We start from the raw sequence: 20,556 nt of genomic DNA on the forward strand, positions 1-20,556 counted from the left end.
GTCCTTGTCCTGCTGCGTTTCCCCCTTGATGCTGCCATGCGCCATTGAACTTTAACAGCAACCGCCCGCGTATCATGCTGATGTTAGAGGACGCTTTTTGTCGTTGGTTTCTGATGGCGCAATTCACTGCCCAAGCAACGGATTTCGAAAACTTCGGAGTGAGACCGGGCTCAATAAATATTGAGTTGATTCAACTTAATCAAGGTTTTCAAGGTCAAAGCAAATCATGTTGGTTGCACTAACCTAGTTTATTGGATTATAAAAGACTCATGGATTGATGCATGATGCATACAAATTATTACCTTAATTTTTTTAAAAAGTTGAACATGTGGATTATTTTTTAGGGTGCACTCAAAAAAATTATTTAAGGGGTTAGTAAATTATGCTTAAAATAAAGAAGCTTTTCAGCAGAATAACAAATTACATATGGTTCATTGACATGTTTTCGTCAGTTGACAACTTAATTTAAAAAGTTGGTCAAACTTAAAAGAAAATTGATATTTTTGAGTAGGATGGAATTAAAATACATATGTTAAAATATTTTAAAAAAATAACTTCACCACAAAACTTAATAACGTTTTTCGAGGTCAGCGCAAATCATGTTAGTTTGACTAAACTAATCGGGTTTGTCTGATTATAAAAGACTCATAGGATTTATTCATAGTTGGAACTACTTAAAAAAGATGCATGCAAACTGTTATCTAAATTTTTTAAGTTGAACTAATGTATCTTTTTTAGAGTGTAGGTATTGTTGAGGTTCAGTCCCTCTGGGGTCTTAGAGTTTTTTTTATTATTATTACTTGACCCAGAAAGGCTGCATTCAAACAGTTTTTTCATCACCTAATAATATTTGAAAACCCTTTGGTGTTATTAAACCCGAACTTAACTTACTGATGAGAAAATTATGCATTAAGTTGCAGCCAGAGTAAAAATGAGCTTGAAGAATCTCAGCGGCTGCTAAAGTTAAACACATTTCTGTGAGTTCCTCTTCAGCTAAATCTAGTCTGTTCAGTAACATCAATAAAACACATAATTAGTTTGGGTATTAGATAAGAGACGGTGCAGTTTTGTACCTTCAAAAATGGTCAATCAAATAGGTGCAATGAGTGCAGTTAATACTTCTATGGAAACTGTCCTTCTCACCATAGTTTGGGAAGCTTGTTTGTGGAGATTGAGGCTTAACTTTTATTTATATTTGGCTTCCAAAAGTAGCTCTGGTCTGGATTTTTGTGCATGGAACTGCAACAACTTTTGAAATGACAGTTCAGGGTTTCCACACCGCAGCGATATCAACATTTACCACCACATATTTATTTTCTATATAGGCAAGCGTGTTTGTGGTTAGCTACCACTACACATAGATTCTGATTCTGTGGGAAGCACTGCAGTTTCTTGTGGAAAATTAGTACGGAAATCTGTCAACAAAATGCAAAATCTCGGTTTCATCCTGGACAACAACACAGCTACATCAAATGTAGAGAGAGAGGTGCTCATGTCTCGTCCTCCTCAGTGAGTGGAAAAACAGAGATAGGAAGAGCACTAAGGGAGAGAAAACTTAAATTGTAGATGTCCTGGAAGGAAGAAATCCTGAGGAATTCTTGTTAAAAGTTTTAAAGGAAAGGAGCACACATTTTGTTAAACCTGCAATGTCGATTTTCCCATCCAGCATGGGGGTCACACAGTGCGATGAAATGAATGAAAACCTATAATAAAAAAGCTGATATTAGCTTATGGAGAGATTCATGCACTGAAGGGGCAAATTATTCTGTATTCTTTCCTGAGAATTAAAAGCAAAATGTAAAATATTTAATATAATCAATTAATCATTCATTTGTCACATGGAGTTATTCAAAGTACAGCTCCAGTGAAGTGTGATTCCATCAGCTCCTTTAACTTGTGCACTATAATTTCATCTTTTTTTTTTTGCATCGTCTTGCATTGTTGACTGCGGCTTTATAATTGTCCCTTTTTCTGGATAGTTCTAGTAATTCATGGTTTCTGGTTTAACTGTCCACACATCCCGACCTCAACAAGACGGCTGCATAACAATGCCGGTGCAGTGTACTTATTATTTTGTTATTTTCATTCTTTAATAGTCACTCAAATGCAGGAAACCATCCGTGCAAGGACCTCCACACCCCCTGCTTTGGTTTCAAAATCCTCCCTATTTTTCTCAAGGTTGGCAAGTGTGATCCCAAACCACTGGTTGAGTTCGTGTTGATTCTTGTGATCACAAGTTCGCAAAAATTCCTAGAGGGACTTGCTCCCCGAAGACCTGCTTGTGATCTCTCCAGCAGGTGCTGCGGCTGATGACGAGAGGCTGACGAGCCCAGAAAGACTCAGGTCTCAGTGGGAAAGGTAGCTGGACAGAGCGGACATGCAGCCACAGGCCTGGTGCAAACAAACAGCTATATGCTCCCAACTCCAGCAGTTAGACGTGCATGTCGTTACATGTTTGGAGGGGGCGAGTAAACACTAATGAGAACAGATTGGCACAGCAGGTCCCCCCCCCCCCACACACAAACACACACTTCCTCTTTCAGATGTAGAGCAGCCAGACTTGGGTCTAAACCAGTACTGAAGGCTACATCTGTTCGCCCCTCAGCCTCTGTTGCCATGAAGCAAAGCCACAACCACACCTTTGAGCACAAGCACTTGCGCCTGCAGTTATTACCACACAACCTGATTCATAACCCTGATTGCAAAAAAAGTTTCATTCACACGAAATTCAGACCAGATGTTGGTGTTAAAACTACACTGATAAGGAAATTATAACATTTGAATCCATAAAAGAGTTATAAAGTACGCCAAGTTCGGACTTGGCAAGTACGACTCAGGAGTACAAACTCCCAAGGACGGCTGCCATTGCCGCTGGTCTGTGAGAAATGCATTCTGGGATACCTGGCTGTCACAAAGTCCACACAAGTCACCTCCCGATGCAGACAGAGCAAGTTCACATCCGGGCATTTGGACTGTACTTGGCTGGATGCAGACTTTGAATTGGAACAGTACTTGGGCTGCGAATGATGACGTTTCACAAGTCCGCAAGAACACAAGTAAAGGCAAGAACGCAGATTGAGAAACGCCAGTTGTCTGTAATACCAGCTTCAAGACACTTCCTCTATGAAGAAACTGATCTGAAAAATCTGTGAATTTGTTTGTTTATTTAAATTAAAGAGAAAATCTTATTTTAAAAGATAAATTCAGAGAAAATCTGATTTTAGTTTTTAAAAGTTAAGCCATTTCTTGTATATTTTACTTCTTGGAGTTTTGTTTTTATTTATAGGTTGCTCATTTGTATTTTCTCCTCTCTTTTATATTTTCATTTTTTCATTTCCCATTACATGAAGATATTCTGAGCAGTCACTGTGTGGAAAAACAACTGATCAACCTTTTCTTGGGTGCTCTGGTCTGCACGAGGGCATAAAATCTGGGTCGAAATCTGTTTAAGCCAGGCAAGCTTCTACTAACACAATCTGGATATTTTTCTTTGTACAAGAGTAAAAATTTGTATGAAAATGATGAGTCTTCACACCACAACAGATCCAGGTATATCGGCAAAGGATCCACAGTGCTATTTTTTCTTAGATGCACAAGCCTAATAATACATTTTTCAAATTCAGAGTTCAGTCTGCACTCTGATCTCACTCCCGCTGCATGACTTCTTTAAAACCTGACCTTTAGCACAGTGAGACATCAAGAGCAACGGTCACACTCAGGAAGACCCGACAAATGGCCCGAGCCTCCTTACAGTCCGTGTGGATTTACCGTTGAGAGAGAGCCCTCTTCTTTGACCAGCCTAATTATACTGTAAGCGCCCTTCTCCTGTAAGCGCTGGAACTTGGCTGCTGAGAGGACGCTGGATGTCGAGGCCTGTTAAATCCCCCTAAAGCACTTAAAGGGATTTTAAGAAAGCGAATGGTAGAGTGAGCCAACCAGCCGCTTGGAGTCAGCTTCGGCTGACCACATTATGACCAGTGGTTCAAGGGTCCATTTCAGATGCTGGACTTGGGTCAGCAGGAGGCTCGGCTCAGAAGCAGCTGTACCTTAGAGGATACCCCCTGCCAGCTTGTTTCGTTTGCTTGCTTTGAATGTTTTTCCATTCTTAACTCTATGTTGTGGTGTATTACAACTGTTGCCACTTTTTGTAGTTTTTACTTAATATGTGCCGTCTTGTAAACTGGTGTACAGCAGTTGAAATACAAAGTGGGAAGAGTGCAAATATAAAAGTCGAAAATTAGGTCAACAGTATGGATTAGGGGCGGAGGAGAAAATCCATACAGTGTGGTGTCACAATATTCTGCGTGCTAATATTCTATCGCTACACAGACACTCAAGTATTTTAATTTTTTAAAGTTATAAAAATTATGAATATTGCAAATACAAATTAAACTTCTGGAAGCCGACTGGAGTGATACGATTAATTGCTTTTTCAGTCCACTAGATTTTGCTGCAATAAAAACGATTAAACTGAGACAGAAAACTTTATCTTATTAGATAAAACAGATGTTGACAAAGTTTTCCTTTGGGAACATAATTTGCAGTTAAAAAAAGTAAAATAAATCACCATATATATGGCAATATATATTACTGCAATACTCAGCATATTGCAAAATGTTTAAAATCGCAATGATACCATGAATTAAGTATCATGATACTATCTTACCGTGGGGCCTCTGGTGTAACCCACCCCTTTTATGGATTAGTGGTGTGCCATATCGTCTCCTTCACGATAATACCGGTCAAATGTTTAATATCATATGAAAAAATTCATATTGTGATACTCATAATATTTAGACTTGACATCATACTGTTAAACACGGCAACAACAAGCATGTCTGAAAGCGAAATTATTAACTGTGTCGTCCTGAATGTTCTATGAACAACTCCGGACTTCTTAGACTGTAATGGGTGATAAAAGGGTCAGTTCACTCAAATTACAGAACACATATGTGCCCAGTTACCTCTAGTGGTATCTCAGTATGCATAGTATTGGTTTAGTCTGCTGACGTTTTAAGATACCTGTCCTACAAAGATGTGTTATAATTGGAACTAATTTCCTCTAATAAAAAATAAAACAGTACTTATGAATGCTGTTGCTTATGGCTTCTTTGGCGTAATAAGCACCACAAAAGAAAATCCATTCACCTCCGCAGTACTGTGGTGAAGACAGAAGGTTCATTAACAGATATCACAAAATCTGTGCTGAACTAACTCTTTAATTTAAGTCTAAAGGCAGGGTTTAACAGCATTTAGCAGTGAGGTTGCAGAACTGAAACTGTCTACTGTGTGCCAAACGTGTAGGTGAACTACAATGGGTAACGTGAAAATGCGAACAGCCCTATCAAGAGCCAGCCTGGTTTGACAGTGTTTGGCTCTGAAGAAACAACATGGCAGACTCCGTGAACAATGACCCACTCTGTATGTAGATATAAATGGCTAAGGTAATGAAAACACCATTCTTATTTCAAGGATGTTATAAACTGAGGACAACAGTCATGAATATTAGATTCCATTTTTGCCAATATATATCCCCCTAAATCCTACACACTGGACCTTGAAAACAAATACTCTTGTTCTTACTGGTATATTGATTTAAAAAAAAAAAAAAACCCTGTGTTGTTAAGTTCAGTTCAATCAGACTCTGGTTTGTTTTCCCCCTCGGTGAGATTGTTCAGGCAGATCTGACTACAGCAACTGTACTTTGCACACCCGCACCAAGACCCTTTAAAGAAAGTGGTTGTGGTCCGGTCATAAACAAATTCTGGAGCAGTTTGTTTGTGGTTCAAACATGATCTGACCTCGATCTGACCCGACCACAAGAGTTGATATTTGGGCAGATGGGACTGGAGTGGAGTGAACATTCTCACAAGACTTTAAGTCGTGCATTTTAATTTAACTCTTGATTATTTCCATACAAAAATAAGACAAACCAATGGGGGTAAAAGTTTTCTAATTCATCCACTGGTTCTGACCAAAACAAATCAATTACAGGTTTTAAAATGTCCTTAAATGATAACTGGGCAAGTCTTTCTAAGGGGCAACAATCTCTTTACCCACTCCACACTTCATGCACAGTGAATGAATAATGCAACATCATCTTAGCCAAAGGTCATACTGTATTTGTTGGCACTTTGTTTAAGAGCTTAAACCTCTAAGGGAACAAGCTGAGAGTGCATCCTGCCAACATAAAGACACAGTCACTGTGTACAACACAGATACAAACTGACAACAGGTTTATCTTTCGCTCCATAAAATATCTAAAAGTCCTCTGAGGTTTTGTCTGTCCTTTTCGCTACATGACACCTCTCTCTGGCTTTGGGAGTAAGACGGCCAATCTTCGATGGACTGGACATTCTTGGTGTGACAAGAGGTGGAGAGACTGAGTGAGGAATAAGCAGCAGTAGTAGTAGTAGTAGTAGTGTAGTTTTTGGTGACGCAAGTCTAATTTCCCCACGGTGAATATTTATTTAAGAGGCCCAGGTTTATCCACTAAGAGGCACCTGCCGCTGCAGCAGCAGCAGCCAGGGTAAATAACCCCCCCTAGGCATGTATGCAGACACACACATACACACACCAGAGCCCCCACCCCCTCAGCAGCAGTCCAGATAACAACCCTGAGTCAACACTGCCACTCTGCTTTTGTTTTCTCTACCTCCCCTCCTCTCTTCCCCACCCACGTTCCAATCCCTGCGGAACCGCGAGGACCATGGCTGAAAAGATGTAGGGATGAGGGACAGTGAGATAGTGAGAGAGAAAAGGAGAGAAAGATGGTGAGAGAAAGAGAGTGTGTGAGGGAGAGGAGGGCTAAATTACAGCATGGGAATGCAAATGAGTGCATTTTATTTGGGGGGAGCCAAGGAGGGCAAGCAGGCTTTATTTTCCAGGCAGGAACGGCCCCCCTGTGGCCTCTGGATCAGTTGCAGCAACAGCGAAGGGAAGAAAAACGAACATTCTCACTCTGCCTTTTTACTTGGGGAGGAATAAAAAAAGAAATATAACAAATACAAAACCCACAACTCTCAGAGGCTGGTGCAGTCATAAAATAAAATGATATTTTGCTACGCTTTCACGGCACCGCTGCCACTGCCTCCTCCTCCTGTCCCTCCTTCACTACCTCCCCCCTGCTCCCCCTCCCTGCTCTGCCCATAGCAGAGACACACTAAAGTTGCTGAAATATGGGCACAAATCACAGCCTGACCAAACACGCCGCTGCCACCTCCCCCATCTGGAAAAACAGTGCGAAAGTGAGCGTGCGCAAGAGGGAAAAGGGACGAGGACGGAGGAAGCGGGTTGAGCCAGCTGCAGGTGGTCTCCAGATGTGGTGGCTCTGGGGACGGGCCACTCTGGCGCTGTTAAGGGCGACTCAGAGCTCCCTCCTTCCCCTTTTCCTTTCCATCGCTCCTCCTCCTCTCTCAGTGACAGGAGCCATCTGGCCTGGCAGAGAGAGTGGAGACGCAGCAGAGAGTCCCACCCTCCCAAGTGTGGCCCCTGCGTGCCATTCATCAGAGTGCACGAGTAAATAAAATGCATGCGCACACGTACACACAATACCTCCCGCTCCCTCCCTCCAAAAGCTGTCACATGGCTATTAACCCATCGAAGCTGCGGCCCAGCTGTGCTCCATTACGATAAATACAGCAGGGTCGCCGGGTCCTGTCAACCAGGAGTCAGCCATCAGATACTACGAGGTGTCCACTTACAGCCTTTTAAAGCTCACTTTGCTAAAGAGTTACAGCCATTTTCATCATCGTAACCCCCTCTACACCCTCTGGAAAGAAACTCCCACCCACCTCCTCATCCACCTCGCTCCACCATGGCAGATGATATTTCACACTTCCTCTGGCGGAGCAGACCCCCTTCCCCAACAAACCCACTGTAACCGGAGTTTGCATTTTTTTTGTCACACGATGCGACACCTGGAGCACCTGACACCTCCGAGCTACGGCGACGCTGTCCCACTTCCTGTATGTATTTCACTTAAGCTCCAGCGCAATTACCTGCAAGTCACAGGATGTTCTCAACTAAGCGATTGCAGAGCCTCAGAACCATTTCCTGGAAGACAGATCATTTGACTTGTTTTATTCTTCGGAAAATAAAATAGCTTTCCCCTCTCTCTCCAATTGTCGGTCATTACAACTCTGTTAAGAATACTTTTGGAAAAGGTTAGTCAGTTAAAGCCCCGGCTGCTTCCTGCAGGCACATTTGGTCTTTGTACAGCTTGGGAATACTCTTAAAAGGATTCCTGAGTAATTGTCTATGCTGCAGTAGAAATTGGGAATGGAGGAAAATGGACTGTAATGACTGAAAGGGTTCAGGGTAGTAGCAACATAAATGGGCAATGAGAGCGACACAGATTTAATGCTGCTCTGTTCTCTTGGATACTGAACGAATAAAACACTCCTATTAGCACGTGTGACATACCAAACAGGGGAGGAGGGGCTCGCTCCTTGAGTAGTTTTTATTTATTTTATTTATTAATTATCTTAGCATCTGCTCTCTGGCATAAAGGAGGCTCTTTAAATGTCTGTCCTTCAGGGAAACAGCATTCAGCTTGTGTCTTGGACAAATAAAGAGGCTAATACCAGAAAAAAATGGACTCTGAAATATTAAATTGTGACTGAAATGTCCTAAACATGTAGAAAAACAACAGCCTGAAGCTGCCCCTTTATCCTTGCTGCCCATTTTATATGCTCTCACATGGGAGATGTTCTAAGGGTCCCCGCTGTGTTTGCTGGCTGTGGAGCTGAATGAATGGCAACCGGTAGCATTGATTTGCAGCACGGGCCGCAGATCAAACCACAGGACAAAAGACCAGGCAGGAGGACAATAGAGGAACACAGTGGGCCGCATGGGAAACTAATGACAACCGGTCGATCGGGACGACCACAACCGACCACAGGCGCGCTCGTTCCAGGAAGGAAAAGGCCTCACAACACGCGACAAGAAAGGTTAGCAGCTTACACAACAAGGCAGCCCACTGCGGTGGTCAGAGGAACGACTCCTTCCAGGAGAAAAATATCCGCAGGAACACAGATTACCGTTCTACCTTTTTATTTCCAATTCTTTTCATCTCCTCTCTTTCTCAATCTTTTTTTCTCCATCCTCTCCGTTTCCCCATCTCTCTCCCGCCCCTCCTCGCTGGCCACAAACCTTGAAGAAAGTAAATATGTGCGCGAGGTAAAGCAATCGGTTAACCTTTGAAATACCCTGGCAATGAGATCCACCGCTCTTTACTCTTTTCAGCAGAAAGAAAAAAAAAAGGAAGAAGAGAAGAAAAAAAAAACACAAGGTTGGCCACCACTTCAGAGGGGATATTCAATATCCATGAGCTTTTTCATTTCACACTGATGAATAATTCAGGGTGACCTGCCCACCACTGAGTGAGAGAGAAAGAGAAGGGGGGTGGGGGGGACAAAAAAAGAAGGAGCGGGGAGGTGTGCAGAGGTAGTTGTCTGTTTTAGTGGATGCAGCTGTTGCCGTTCGACACGCACAAAACCAATCTCCTCCCCAGCTGCCGCCGAGAGAGGAATAATATACGGCAGAATTGACGACAGATAATTGGGGAGATTATATCAAAGTGCTGCCATTCTTACAGCGCGAGCAGTGAGCACACATCGTTGCTATCCTGTAAACAAAACAGCCACAGGATGAGGAGACGAGTAGAATAAACATGACAGTGCGATCTCCCAAAAATAGCCGGAAGATTTTTCTCACCAATCATAACATGCCATGATGAGCACACACACACACACACACTCGCACTCCGCATCCTGCCATTAGCGCTCAGCAGTGACCTTTAGGCCTGTTAAGGAGCAGGCAGGGGCCAGTTAAGTTTCAATCTAAATTCCAGTCACCTGGCCTTCAGTCACCACTGAGCTACCTGGAATATTTTTATAGATAAAAAGTGACTGCTTCCTTCTGTTTGAATTCATGACTTCAGTGCATTTTTTTGTCCATTTTAAATCTACTGTAAGACCCATTTAAGAGGACCAGGATGATATGCTTATCTTCTATTTCGATACTATTACGATACTTGGTTGCCGATTCACTATGTATTGCAATCTTTAAGTATAGCAATTGACCTTTAGCTAAGCCCCGCCCCTTTGTGATGGTCCGACAAGCTGTAAGAGTAAGCATAGAGCCCACACTGTAACTAACTGCACTCCCTGAAGAAATATTATCATATTTTTTGAAAAATTTAAATAGTGATTCCAGAGAGAAGCAGACAGAGGGGTCTCCAGTCTGTGTTTGAAGGATATATCCAGGATGTCAAACTGACTCAGCAGCAACAACAGGTTAAAAAAGCAAAGATAGTTAGAAGCTAAAGCCGAACTATAGGCTACAGATCACAGTGTAAAAGTGAACCACCACATCACTGCTGATCGCCACACAAGACAATGAATATAAAGGGAAACTTTGGTAACACTTTACTTTAAGGTATCTCCATAAGAGTGACATGACACTGTCTTAACTATGACATGACACGGTCATGAACCTGTCATGAACATTATGTACATGTCATAAACGTTTATGACTGCTGTCATTTCGGTTTTTGTAATGCCAAGTTGACATTGTTTGGGTTGTCTTGATTATGACAACTTGACATTAATCAAAGTGACATTACCAGAAGATGTCTTTGTCATGACAAGTTGACATTAAATTTGTTTGGGATGTCCTTATAATGACAACTTGACATTAACCAAGATGACGTCACCAGAAGATGTCTTTGTCATGACAAGTTGACATTAAATTTGTTTGGGATGTCCTTATTATGACAACTTGACATTAACCAGGATGACATTACCAGAAGATGTCTTTGTCATGACAAGTTGACATTAAATTTGTTTGGGATGTCCTTATAATGACAACTTGACATTAACCAAGATGACGTCACCAGAAGATGTCTTTGTCATGACAACTTGACATTAACAAGGAATGCACCTCTTTTTGTGTTAAGGACAACTTGACATAATGATTATTATTGTCATGACAAAGACATCTTCTGGTAATGTCACTTTAATCAATGTCAAGTTGTCATAATCAAGACAACCCAAACAGTGTCAACTTGTCATTACAAAAACCAAATGACACTTAATGACAGCAGTCATAAACGTTTATGACATGTACATAATGTTTATGACAGGTTCGTGACTGTGTCATGTCATAGTTAAGACAGTGTCATGTCACTCTTATGGAGATACCTTCAAGTAAAGTGTTACTGAAACTTCCCTGATATTGAACCAGCTGTGTGGCATCGCAGTGTGTGTAGATGAACCGTGTTTGGTCTTTCTGACTTTTATTTCAGCATCATCATATACTGCATAGTCAAGTGGTTAATTGTGTAATGCTTTTATCATCTTATTTTTAACAATTTTATTCAAGTACAGCACTTTGTGGCCTTGCTCTGGAAAAGGTGCTATATCAAATACACATTAGTTAGTTACTTTCTAAAATGTACGTTACATGTACAATTGACTTTTTTAAGTAACATTTAACTCCATTGAGCTGTCCCTGCATTGTTTCCCAAACACTGATTTATTTGCGTAGTATTAAAAATGGGTAAAATCTTATTCCATTGTCGTGCTGGATTCATTTAGCATTGATTTGTTTAGCCCACTGCCCCACTCTGTCTCTGGCTCTCTTATCAGACCACAAATGAGGCAAAAATGAGCTAGCAAGCTACCCGCAGTCCCTACCCCTCTCCCCACAACTTGAATTCAGCTGATGCAAACCCCCCACTGGCTTCATTTTTCAGTCATGGAGGTTGCTGCTTGGTTCACAGGGAGCCAGGTAAAATGTGTGTAACTGCAGCAGGAGAAAGATGGCCGATCTTGTGAGGAGTTCACGCTGGACTGACTGAATTTGAGTTGCGAATCAAGCAGTTGAAGGTTCATCCTGAACTGTCCGCCTTTGCTTTCTCGCTTTGGCTTTATTTTTCTTGAAAAGGATATGACGTCAAGTTGCTCATAGAGTACCACAAAAAAGGCAGTAACTTCTTTTCACCTCTACATTTAAATTATATCAATTCAGGCATTAAAAATAAAGGATTAAGAAACTGTCAAAAGAAACTGCAACACTTGAGTGAAATGATTTTTCCCATCCTTACAATTTAATCTTAAACATGTGGAACACAAAATACACTGGTGAAATTGCACCGACAAAAACTGAAAATGTATTTAAGATTTTAAACATGTGTAACCTTGTGTCAGTTCCTTTATCCAGCATTTTTATGGATCTGAAATTATTCAGAAACTTATGCTTTGACTATCACAAACTGATGGAAATTTGTCCCTGACATGACTCAGAAATAACTTAACAGACACACAAACACACACACTCTGCATTTACAGAGTTTAAAGACTTATGATTAAATAAAAACTTAAGTTCCAAATAGAGCCTTTGCCACAATTAATTACCAGCTGCACAGTAGACTCAGGAGAAGACCTTCGACTTAAGGCCCACTTTCGGACCAGGGACAGGCACTTCTGACCCTGTGCAGAGGTCAGCTGCTACTACCGCGCACACACAAACACACACTCAAGCTGTCACAAGCAGAGGGAGACCAGCTGTTCCTCATTCGCTCGAAGGCTCCGTTCCCTCCATGGGTTGGCTGGCTTCGCAGAAACCATTAATCCCTCTGTGAACGCAACCGATGGTTTGGAAAGATCAACCATGAGAAAACAGCGAGGGAGGGGTGGCAGGGCGAGATGGGGATGGGGCTCAAAAACACTTTTTTCTTAACTTGTTTTTTTTTTTTTCTGAGAAAAAACTACTGCAGTGGAAAAATAGATTTTCCTGGCCATATTTCCCCGGGGACACAAACAATACAGAGGCCGAGTAGAGATGGAGCAGCAGATAGTTCATGTAACATTTACCAGGTTCTCGGGAAACTGGAGACACATGACAGAAGGGCTGCGAGTAGATAAGCGTTTAAGAATCTGGAGGTGAACAGCAGCCTTTTACAGCGCGGTCATCACAGAAGCAAACAGTGCAATAAGAAAACATTCATTGTTTTTGCTTTGCACTTGAACTTCAGCACATTAGATTAGAAACTAAGGAACTATTGAGAGGTTAAAGTGCTTCCAACTTCATTTGAAACTTTAGGACAATTAAGAAGAATCAGGATCTTAAACATGCAGACCCGGCAAGTTTTTTGGGGTTAACAATGGAATGTGCCTGACAGATCAAGACAGCCACATGATCTCATTCAACTGATGACTGGTTTTACTTGCCGCAGATCAAGCTGAAGCCAAAAAGCCCCTGAAACAAGTGTCTGCTGCAGTCTGTGGCTGAAGCATTTCAGAAAGTCATTGGTGGAAAAATTGAGAACAAATATTAACTGTGATGAGTTTAGCCAAGCTTTTGTGAACTTGTCTGACTAGTTTCTGTGCCCTAAAATAAAAGAAGCAATTAGGGTTGCAGTTGGTTAGTATGAGATTTTCAGTGTACAATAACCATCTCAGAAAATATTGCGGATTCACGGTTTCATGGTATTACAGAATATATATTATTATCAGTCAGACTGACCCTTAAAGGAATGAAAACAGAAGGGTTATTGCTGGCTGAATAAACATTTTATTATTAGTATGTGTAAAAATTCTCCTCTTAGAAAAAAACTAAAATAAAGAGCAGATTTGACGTCCAGTTTTTTTTTTTTTTTTAAATATCGTAGATAAGCAAACGTACAAGGTATGATAACCGTTAACTTTTATATCACGGTATACCTTGAAACCAGTACATTGCTGCAACCCTAGAAGCAATGTCACAAAATGGTTAAAGTCCCTATACTGTTTATCTGTGGTGAGAAAAAACTCTCAAGTTAAAGCTAAAAGACAGCACTTTGACCTCACAGTCATTGTTTCATTTCTAGCTCAATGTGCTGGAGACATAGCCAAGACAACTAAATGCATCACTGTTAGGGCCCGTCCCAATACCCACACTTCCCCTAGAAATATCCACTTGGTTGTGCGCGTTCAATCCACACTTAGAACGAAGTGGAAGATGAAATTTCCCAGAACACCTTGCGAAGTCAGCAACTTCGGCAAAGTTTTGGAAAACAATTTTTTACTGTACGTTCAGAATGTAGGCTATACAAACAACAGATGGTTTGACTAATGTAAACTCATCAGCAACTCGGTTGAACGCAGCGTCAAAACATTTAAACAAATCGACTTACCCGAACAAAATCGATCAGAACTAGAAGACGTAGTAGGCGCCCGCTGTTTTCAGCATTTCTTCTCCGTTGATTCATCAGACGGAGAAGAATAAACATAGTACACGCCACAACACAAGCGCTGGAGCCAGCATTTTCATTGCGTCGCTACTACGCGTGACATATGCCTGCACGTCGACCACGCCGATATGCGTGACGTGGTGCCCATTTCTTAGGGAGAGATCTCTACCCCAATATTTCTCACTTCCCTTATCAAGGGTTATCTCGCAAAACGCGGGCACTCAATACCAAGTGGAAGCTTTAAGGGGTAGAAATGGGACAGGCCCTTACTCTTAAAAGGTATACTTCACTCCTTAAAGACCATTTGTATATCAGTTACTCAACCTTATATTACACTGAATTTGTGAAGAAAAGTTTTTCTTACATGCCCTCAGTGAACAAAGAATCCCAAAATGGAGAAAATTCTTGAGGAATTGAACTCATATTGAGTTTTCAGAAGAGCTTTCAGTTCAGCTCCCCGTCATAAAGGGCTGTCTGTTTTACAAGTACTGAGCATGAGACTCAGATGACACTGCACGAGTTGTAGTATGTTTTTATAGTGTTTTGCTGCTGTTAAACACAAACACTTGTGACTCATGTTCATTAAGAATTTAAGAGTTTTTGGATTCCTCGTTCACCAGAAGCATGCAGGAAAAACAAAACTTGCTTCACCTATACATTGAGCACAGGGTGAGTAGGTGATATATCAACAGTCATTTGAATGTTGAAGTATTCCTTTAACTGCCATGTATATGTTTAAATAGGCACAGTTTGTATAGAGGCAGTGCACATGCACACACATGGTTTTATCTGATATTAATACTAGAGCAGGGTAAGACTGATTATCATACAGCTACGTCCCCTGTAATAACCCCTGACCGATGCCATGTGAGCTGAAACCTCTTGTCTGTCTCCACTCATTCATATCAGAGGGATTAGTGAGGATGACACAGACTCCCACTGACATGTGATGACTGTATAGTAGCATCCACACACAGAAACACACATCCATAGCACTCATACACACAAACACAGATGGCCAGTAGGATTTCCCCCACTCTAATTCTCTGCCTATTCCTAGACAGGTAGCGTAAGCCATACCGCAACAACAACAACAGGTAAGGAAGGGGTCAATGAACGGTGCAGTCATGATGTATTAGGACAGTGATACATTTTTGTTGTGTTGCCCCTGTAGTGCAGAACATTGGCACTGTGATAAACAATGAATGTAAGATTAACGTTCACGCTTTCATCTTATTAGGCTGATTCCATCCACATTAGATGCAGGATGTAAGAACTGAGGCCATATTTAAACAAAGACATCCAATATCAGATTAACTAATCATGAATACGATTTAAAGCCTCTCTCCAGCTGATGAGTTCCTCTTTTTTAGCTAATGTTCCTTCTCAAACAGAGAATGGAGGTGTGGTTAATAGTGGCATGTAATACATTACCATGGCAACCAGATTGCCGTTTTACCGTACATGTCAAAGGGATAGCATGGATCAGGGTTTCCCACACATTCATTTATATGTAGTAGCCCAAAACGAGAACAGCATTTGCCACCACATTAATTTTCTATTTTTTGAGCCGTACTGTTAATTAGGAGCGTTGTTAAAAAAAAAAAAAAAAAAAAAATACTCTTCGGATTTTCAGGGCTCCACACTCTCGAAGCACAGAACGTAGTCTGGGCACAGACAGAGCAGCAGAACGCCAGATGCAGTGAAAGCAAAACATTAATTCATACAGAAATAGAAGCACTTTCATTTAGTGATGTCCATCATTTTTCCAACCCACTTTACATGAAATGGGCTATGATTCCATGGAAACTGGGCATCCTGCGGCCCAGCGCTAGGTCTAACAGTTTGCTATCGCTTGCCTCTGCAGCAGCTGCTCCTCTAATCTAATCCATCGATCTGATCTGAGTAGCTGTGAATGATCCGACCACATACTGTTCGCCTGATTAATTCTCCACCCTGCAACAAACCGCTGAATTAAAAAACAAAACAAAAAGAACAACTCATGTCTGTGCTGCGTTCACAGACTGCAAACACCTCTGAATTTAGAGAGGGGACACAGCGTGATCACAAGCGGACACACGCACACAAAAAAACACATCCGCTCCACAAACAGCCGCATCCGTTACCTCTTCAATGTAAGTTCATCGTTCACAACGATGACTATTGGTTTGCTGCTCAGACGCTAAGGGGCAAGCTCGACCTTTGGTTCCAACTGTAGTCACAAGTCATCTTCCCATTCTAGCAACAACCTTCTGTTTTAACTTTGAGCACAAAATTAGGTCACTCGGAAAAATATTTGGCGAACAGTTTGGCTAATTAACATTGTCAGGAAAAATGTGAAATATAAAAATGCCTCTTGCTTGTTTCTGGGTTTTTTTCCCCTCAAGAAACGATCAGTTGGACTTAGGTCTGGTGACTGACTCTTTGTTTTAAAGAAAACCTCTTGGTTGTCTTGTCTGTGTGCTTACGATCATTCTTCTGCCTGCTGCACTGATCTAAAATTAGGGGAACATGTACAAAAGGATTCTGAGTCAACACCCTAAACATCCTAAAACGGCCTTAAAACTATTAAACTTCAAAGCCAATGTGCTTAAGTAGACACATCACTGTCACAACACGTTCAGAGTGCACTATAGATGCACAGTAAATAGTGCTGGTCAAAGGAAGAAAGAGACAGATAGAGGAAACTTAAGGTCCTGTCCCAATGTCCTGCTGTCACATCCAGCCGGCCTCAGATGGAGACAAACACTTCCTGCTGCTGAGAGAGGGACATCTGTGCTCTGTGTGTATGTGTGGCAGGAAAGTGAGGAGCAGCAGCGCTGTGTTTCGTCCAAAAACGCACACACATGTCCATATATCACAAGACATTCGAGGCAACATAAGCGTTAAATCAAAGCGGCCTCATACCATCAAAAACACAGAGCGACTGCACAGGCATACACACACTACCATGTGTCCTGAACACACACATAACACAGGTGTGTCCAGAAACAAAGTGTAAGGCCACACTGACACACAGGGGATGTTTCTTTCCGACCAGTAAGTGGAAAACAGGCAGAGAGTGCACGCTGAAATCAATGTCAGACACCTGAACAAAGCAGTTTAGCCAAGGGCAGCTGAGAGCACATTAGGCATGCATCCTCGTGGATGTCCTTCCAAATACAGGCAGGGAAATTAAAATCCCATTCAGGCACCCATGGGAGCTATGAACTGGAAGGTTACATAACTGTCAGACGCACCAGTGATGACTTTCTGTCAAAAACTAAAAAGAAAAAGGGGGTTGGGGGGGTCTGCCATGTTTTGACTAACAACCCAGGAAAGAGTGGATACAACCTGGGCTCAGTGGCACCAAGACAACAGACTTATACAGGTGAACACGTCAACTGACACATCCCATATGGCTCCATGGGGCTGCTGCCAAGTTAAACTCTCCTCCTTCCTGTGAGCTACAAGCCTCGCCCCCAAACACACCTCCGCCTCCTAATTCTCCAGCCCAGAAAAGCACAGCTGAAGATGTTCTGCGGATTATCTCCACAAGGAAACCACGTGCGGGCATTTGCGAGCAACATGCAAGCGTCCACCTTAGTTAATCTACTGAGCACGCACACAATGCAGGCTACAGGCCAATCACGTCTCTAACTAGCTGGGGTGGCTACTCTCCTTCACGTGACATCAAAGTTAGGTTTACCCACCTGTGCTGCTCTGTGGGATGCTACTGACAGACAACTCCATGGCCAATGCGAGTGCTGCAAGGCGCTCTCCCTACTTTGGGTGGAAGGGAACTGTTGCAGCTAAGCTCGACTCGACCGTTTAATGCCATTATTAACACTACTTATGGCTTTAGCCAACCAAGACAGCGCCCAGCGGAGAGGAGTACACAGGCAGGGCCCTCCCACCTGCACCTTTTACATAAATATTTTAAGGAGCTGCTGATTTCACTGCAGCTCACATCTTTGCTTTGAAAACTCAGCTTTGAGAATAAATAAGAATTCAACAATATGGAAATGTGGATGCCTCAGCGGCTATGTGTAAATTTACACTTTGATGTAAGATGATAAAGAGAGGACTGGTTTGTATTGGAAGAACAACCAATTTATTCAGTAGGTGCAAAAGGAATAATGTGTCAACTTTTCATCAATATGCATGTTTGAACATAAAACATCATGCATGTAATAAGAGAGGCTCTTCACTGGTGTGCTAAAGCCTTTGCACAGAAATGAGAAGCAATCTCTTGATGTGCACTGTTCAGAGACAGAGAGGGGGGGGGGGAAGTAGAGAGAAATGTTTTCATTAAGTGCCCTGCAACATCTTATTATTTTCACTCAATTTTCTCCTGCTCCAAACTGCACATGGCTGCTAAAAAAAACCAAGAAAACAAGAGTAACAAGTGCACGAAATAAATGTGCAACACTGCATGCAGGGCCTCACTTTTCCCCTTTCCTTAAATGTGAAGATTATCTATCTCTGATTACCACCGAAACCTAGGTTGCCTAGCAACACACAATTAAGAAGTATGCTTTCCGATCGGCGGCAAGGGCTGGCCATTATCAGATGAAGTTACTGAAGCAACAAATGTCAGCTACATGCAAATGAGTTTGTTGTGCTAAAAGTGTGTTAGTTAGTGGAGGGGCAGGGGGGTTACTGTGACCTTGGAAAGGAGTGCGTACGGGACTTCCCACTCCCACCACCATACAACTCCTTCCCCCTCTTCTAAATCTTGCACCTTGCCTCTCATTTCCTTGACAGCACATGACGGGAAGCCACTTCACAAAAGTCATTACTCAGTAACAAGTGCAGCAGCCCACAGACCCATTAGAGATGCTGGCAAGATACAGGGTTACGTGCCACAAAGGCAAGGTTAACAGATTTAATTCTTCCCAAAGCTCATCAGCTCTCATCAGCAGGGGAAGTACATCAACTTGGTACAGGCAGAATTCAAGGCCTTTATGTGTAAAAATAAGCCGAGACGATGCCTTGCTGGAGAATTAACTCTCACGGTAAACCGAGCATGAAAAGCTGCCGCGCTACTTGTATTAACCTTGCATGAGACAAACAAGTTCCACAAAAGAATCAACATAATTATGTGTTCTGTGAGGCCACTGAAAATGAACAATTAACATATTCACAGGAATATGCGCTTAAAAAGAAAAACACCTTTGTAGAAAACAGCCTAAAAAGAGGAGTGCGGTCTTGCCATAGTGTGAGCAACAGCATGGTTACAACACCTTCAAAAGCAGAACATTTCTTTCATTACTGTCACTCTGAAAATATGGAAATCGATTCTGAAGAATTGGTGAAAACAGCACAGAGCAGAGGAAATTTACTTGCATGTGACTTTTTCAGTTTGAGCGGGAGAAGAGCAAATTTTCTTTCCATGTACCTACTGCCTGCGGAGAGAGCAATTAAGTGCATAACATAGAGATAAAAAACAACTGGCCAGCTCACTCAGTGTCAAAGTCCATGTCCACTGCAGGGAGGCAGTCCGAAAATGCATCAGAGGCACTCTGACTGTAGTTAAAAATCCTTTATTAATACATGAATAAGAGCTGGCCAGTTGTCTTTTATCTTTATGTGACTATTTGCCATTTGCAGTGCAAGCTATGTAACGTTAAACTTGCGTATCCCAGCTAATCTCTACAGTCTGTGCAGCACAGAAAGGCAGGCTCCCCCTAACCTACACCCACATTTTACTTGAGAGTTCATTACAGACCTTATTCTTACATTTGTTTTTTAAATTGTTTCTGCAGCACTCAATTATAATTTAATGTGAGTACTCAAATATAGAGAATACTTAAAATGGTCATCCCTAATAGCAAACAAACAAATACATAAACTTTAAGTGGCACTATAATGCAAGCAGAGTTTCAAACAACAGGGAGTCTATAAAAACAGCTACCTATTATAGTCCACACAACCATACATCCAATTAGTGTAATTGGATTTGAGGCAGATAAGCCCCTGATTAGGTCAGAGTACAGTGTAAAATAGAATGACAGCAACTCTGCATCCAGGAAATAAACTTTTACAAGCTAAAGACAAGCTGGACGTTTATGTGTTTGACACTTACTCACTCTGTCTTGTAAAGCAGGATGTGTAGGAGCATATTGAGAGAACAGCTAATAAACTCTATCCTCTATTTAAAAATGTGTTTTTTAAATTGTTTTATGAGCGCTAACCAATGCTTATCCCTAAATTTGTGGGCAAAGCATGTACAATAGAGCTTGGAAAAGCAAGGTGGAGCTACAAAGCACAAGCAGGCTGTTGCTTCAAAAATGATTTGGACCAATAAACTGAGTGAAGGAAAACGACAGAAAAAAAAT

At 41.8% G+C, this 20,556-nt stretch overlaps 1 protein-coding gene across 7 annotated transcripts in view; it reads right to left on the reverse strand.

Moving 5' to 3' along the window:
* Positions 1-20,556, reverse strand: part of LOC117247024 (C-terminal-binding protein 2) — a 151,171-nt gene that overhangs the window by 46,133 nt on the left and 84,482 nt on the right. The window contains exon 1 of one of the 7 annotated variants that reach the window (XM_078163238.1): positions 19,561-19,640. The exons of 5 other annotated variants lie outside the window; for them this stretch is intronic. In XM_078163238.1, the coding sequence (XP_078019364.1) occupies positions 19,561-19,612 (52 nt within the window). In that variant the 5' untranslated portion in view covers positions 19,613-19,640. Of the gene's footprint in view, positions 1-17,928; positions 17,984-19,560; positions 19,641-20,556 lie in introns of those variants that run through there. One more of the 7 variants, XM_033611100.2, reaches the window with a different exon arrangement.

Source organism: Epinephelus lanceolatus, chromosome 21 (genome assembly GCF_041903045.1).
Source record: "Epinephelus lanceolatus isolate andai-2023 chromosome 21, ASM4190304v1, whole genome shotgun sequence".
Taxonomy (NCBI): domain Eukaryota; kingdom Metazoa; phylum Chordata; class Actinopteri; order Perciformes; family Serranidae; genus Epinephelus; species Epinephelus lanceolatus.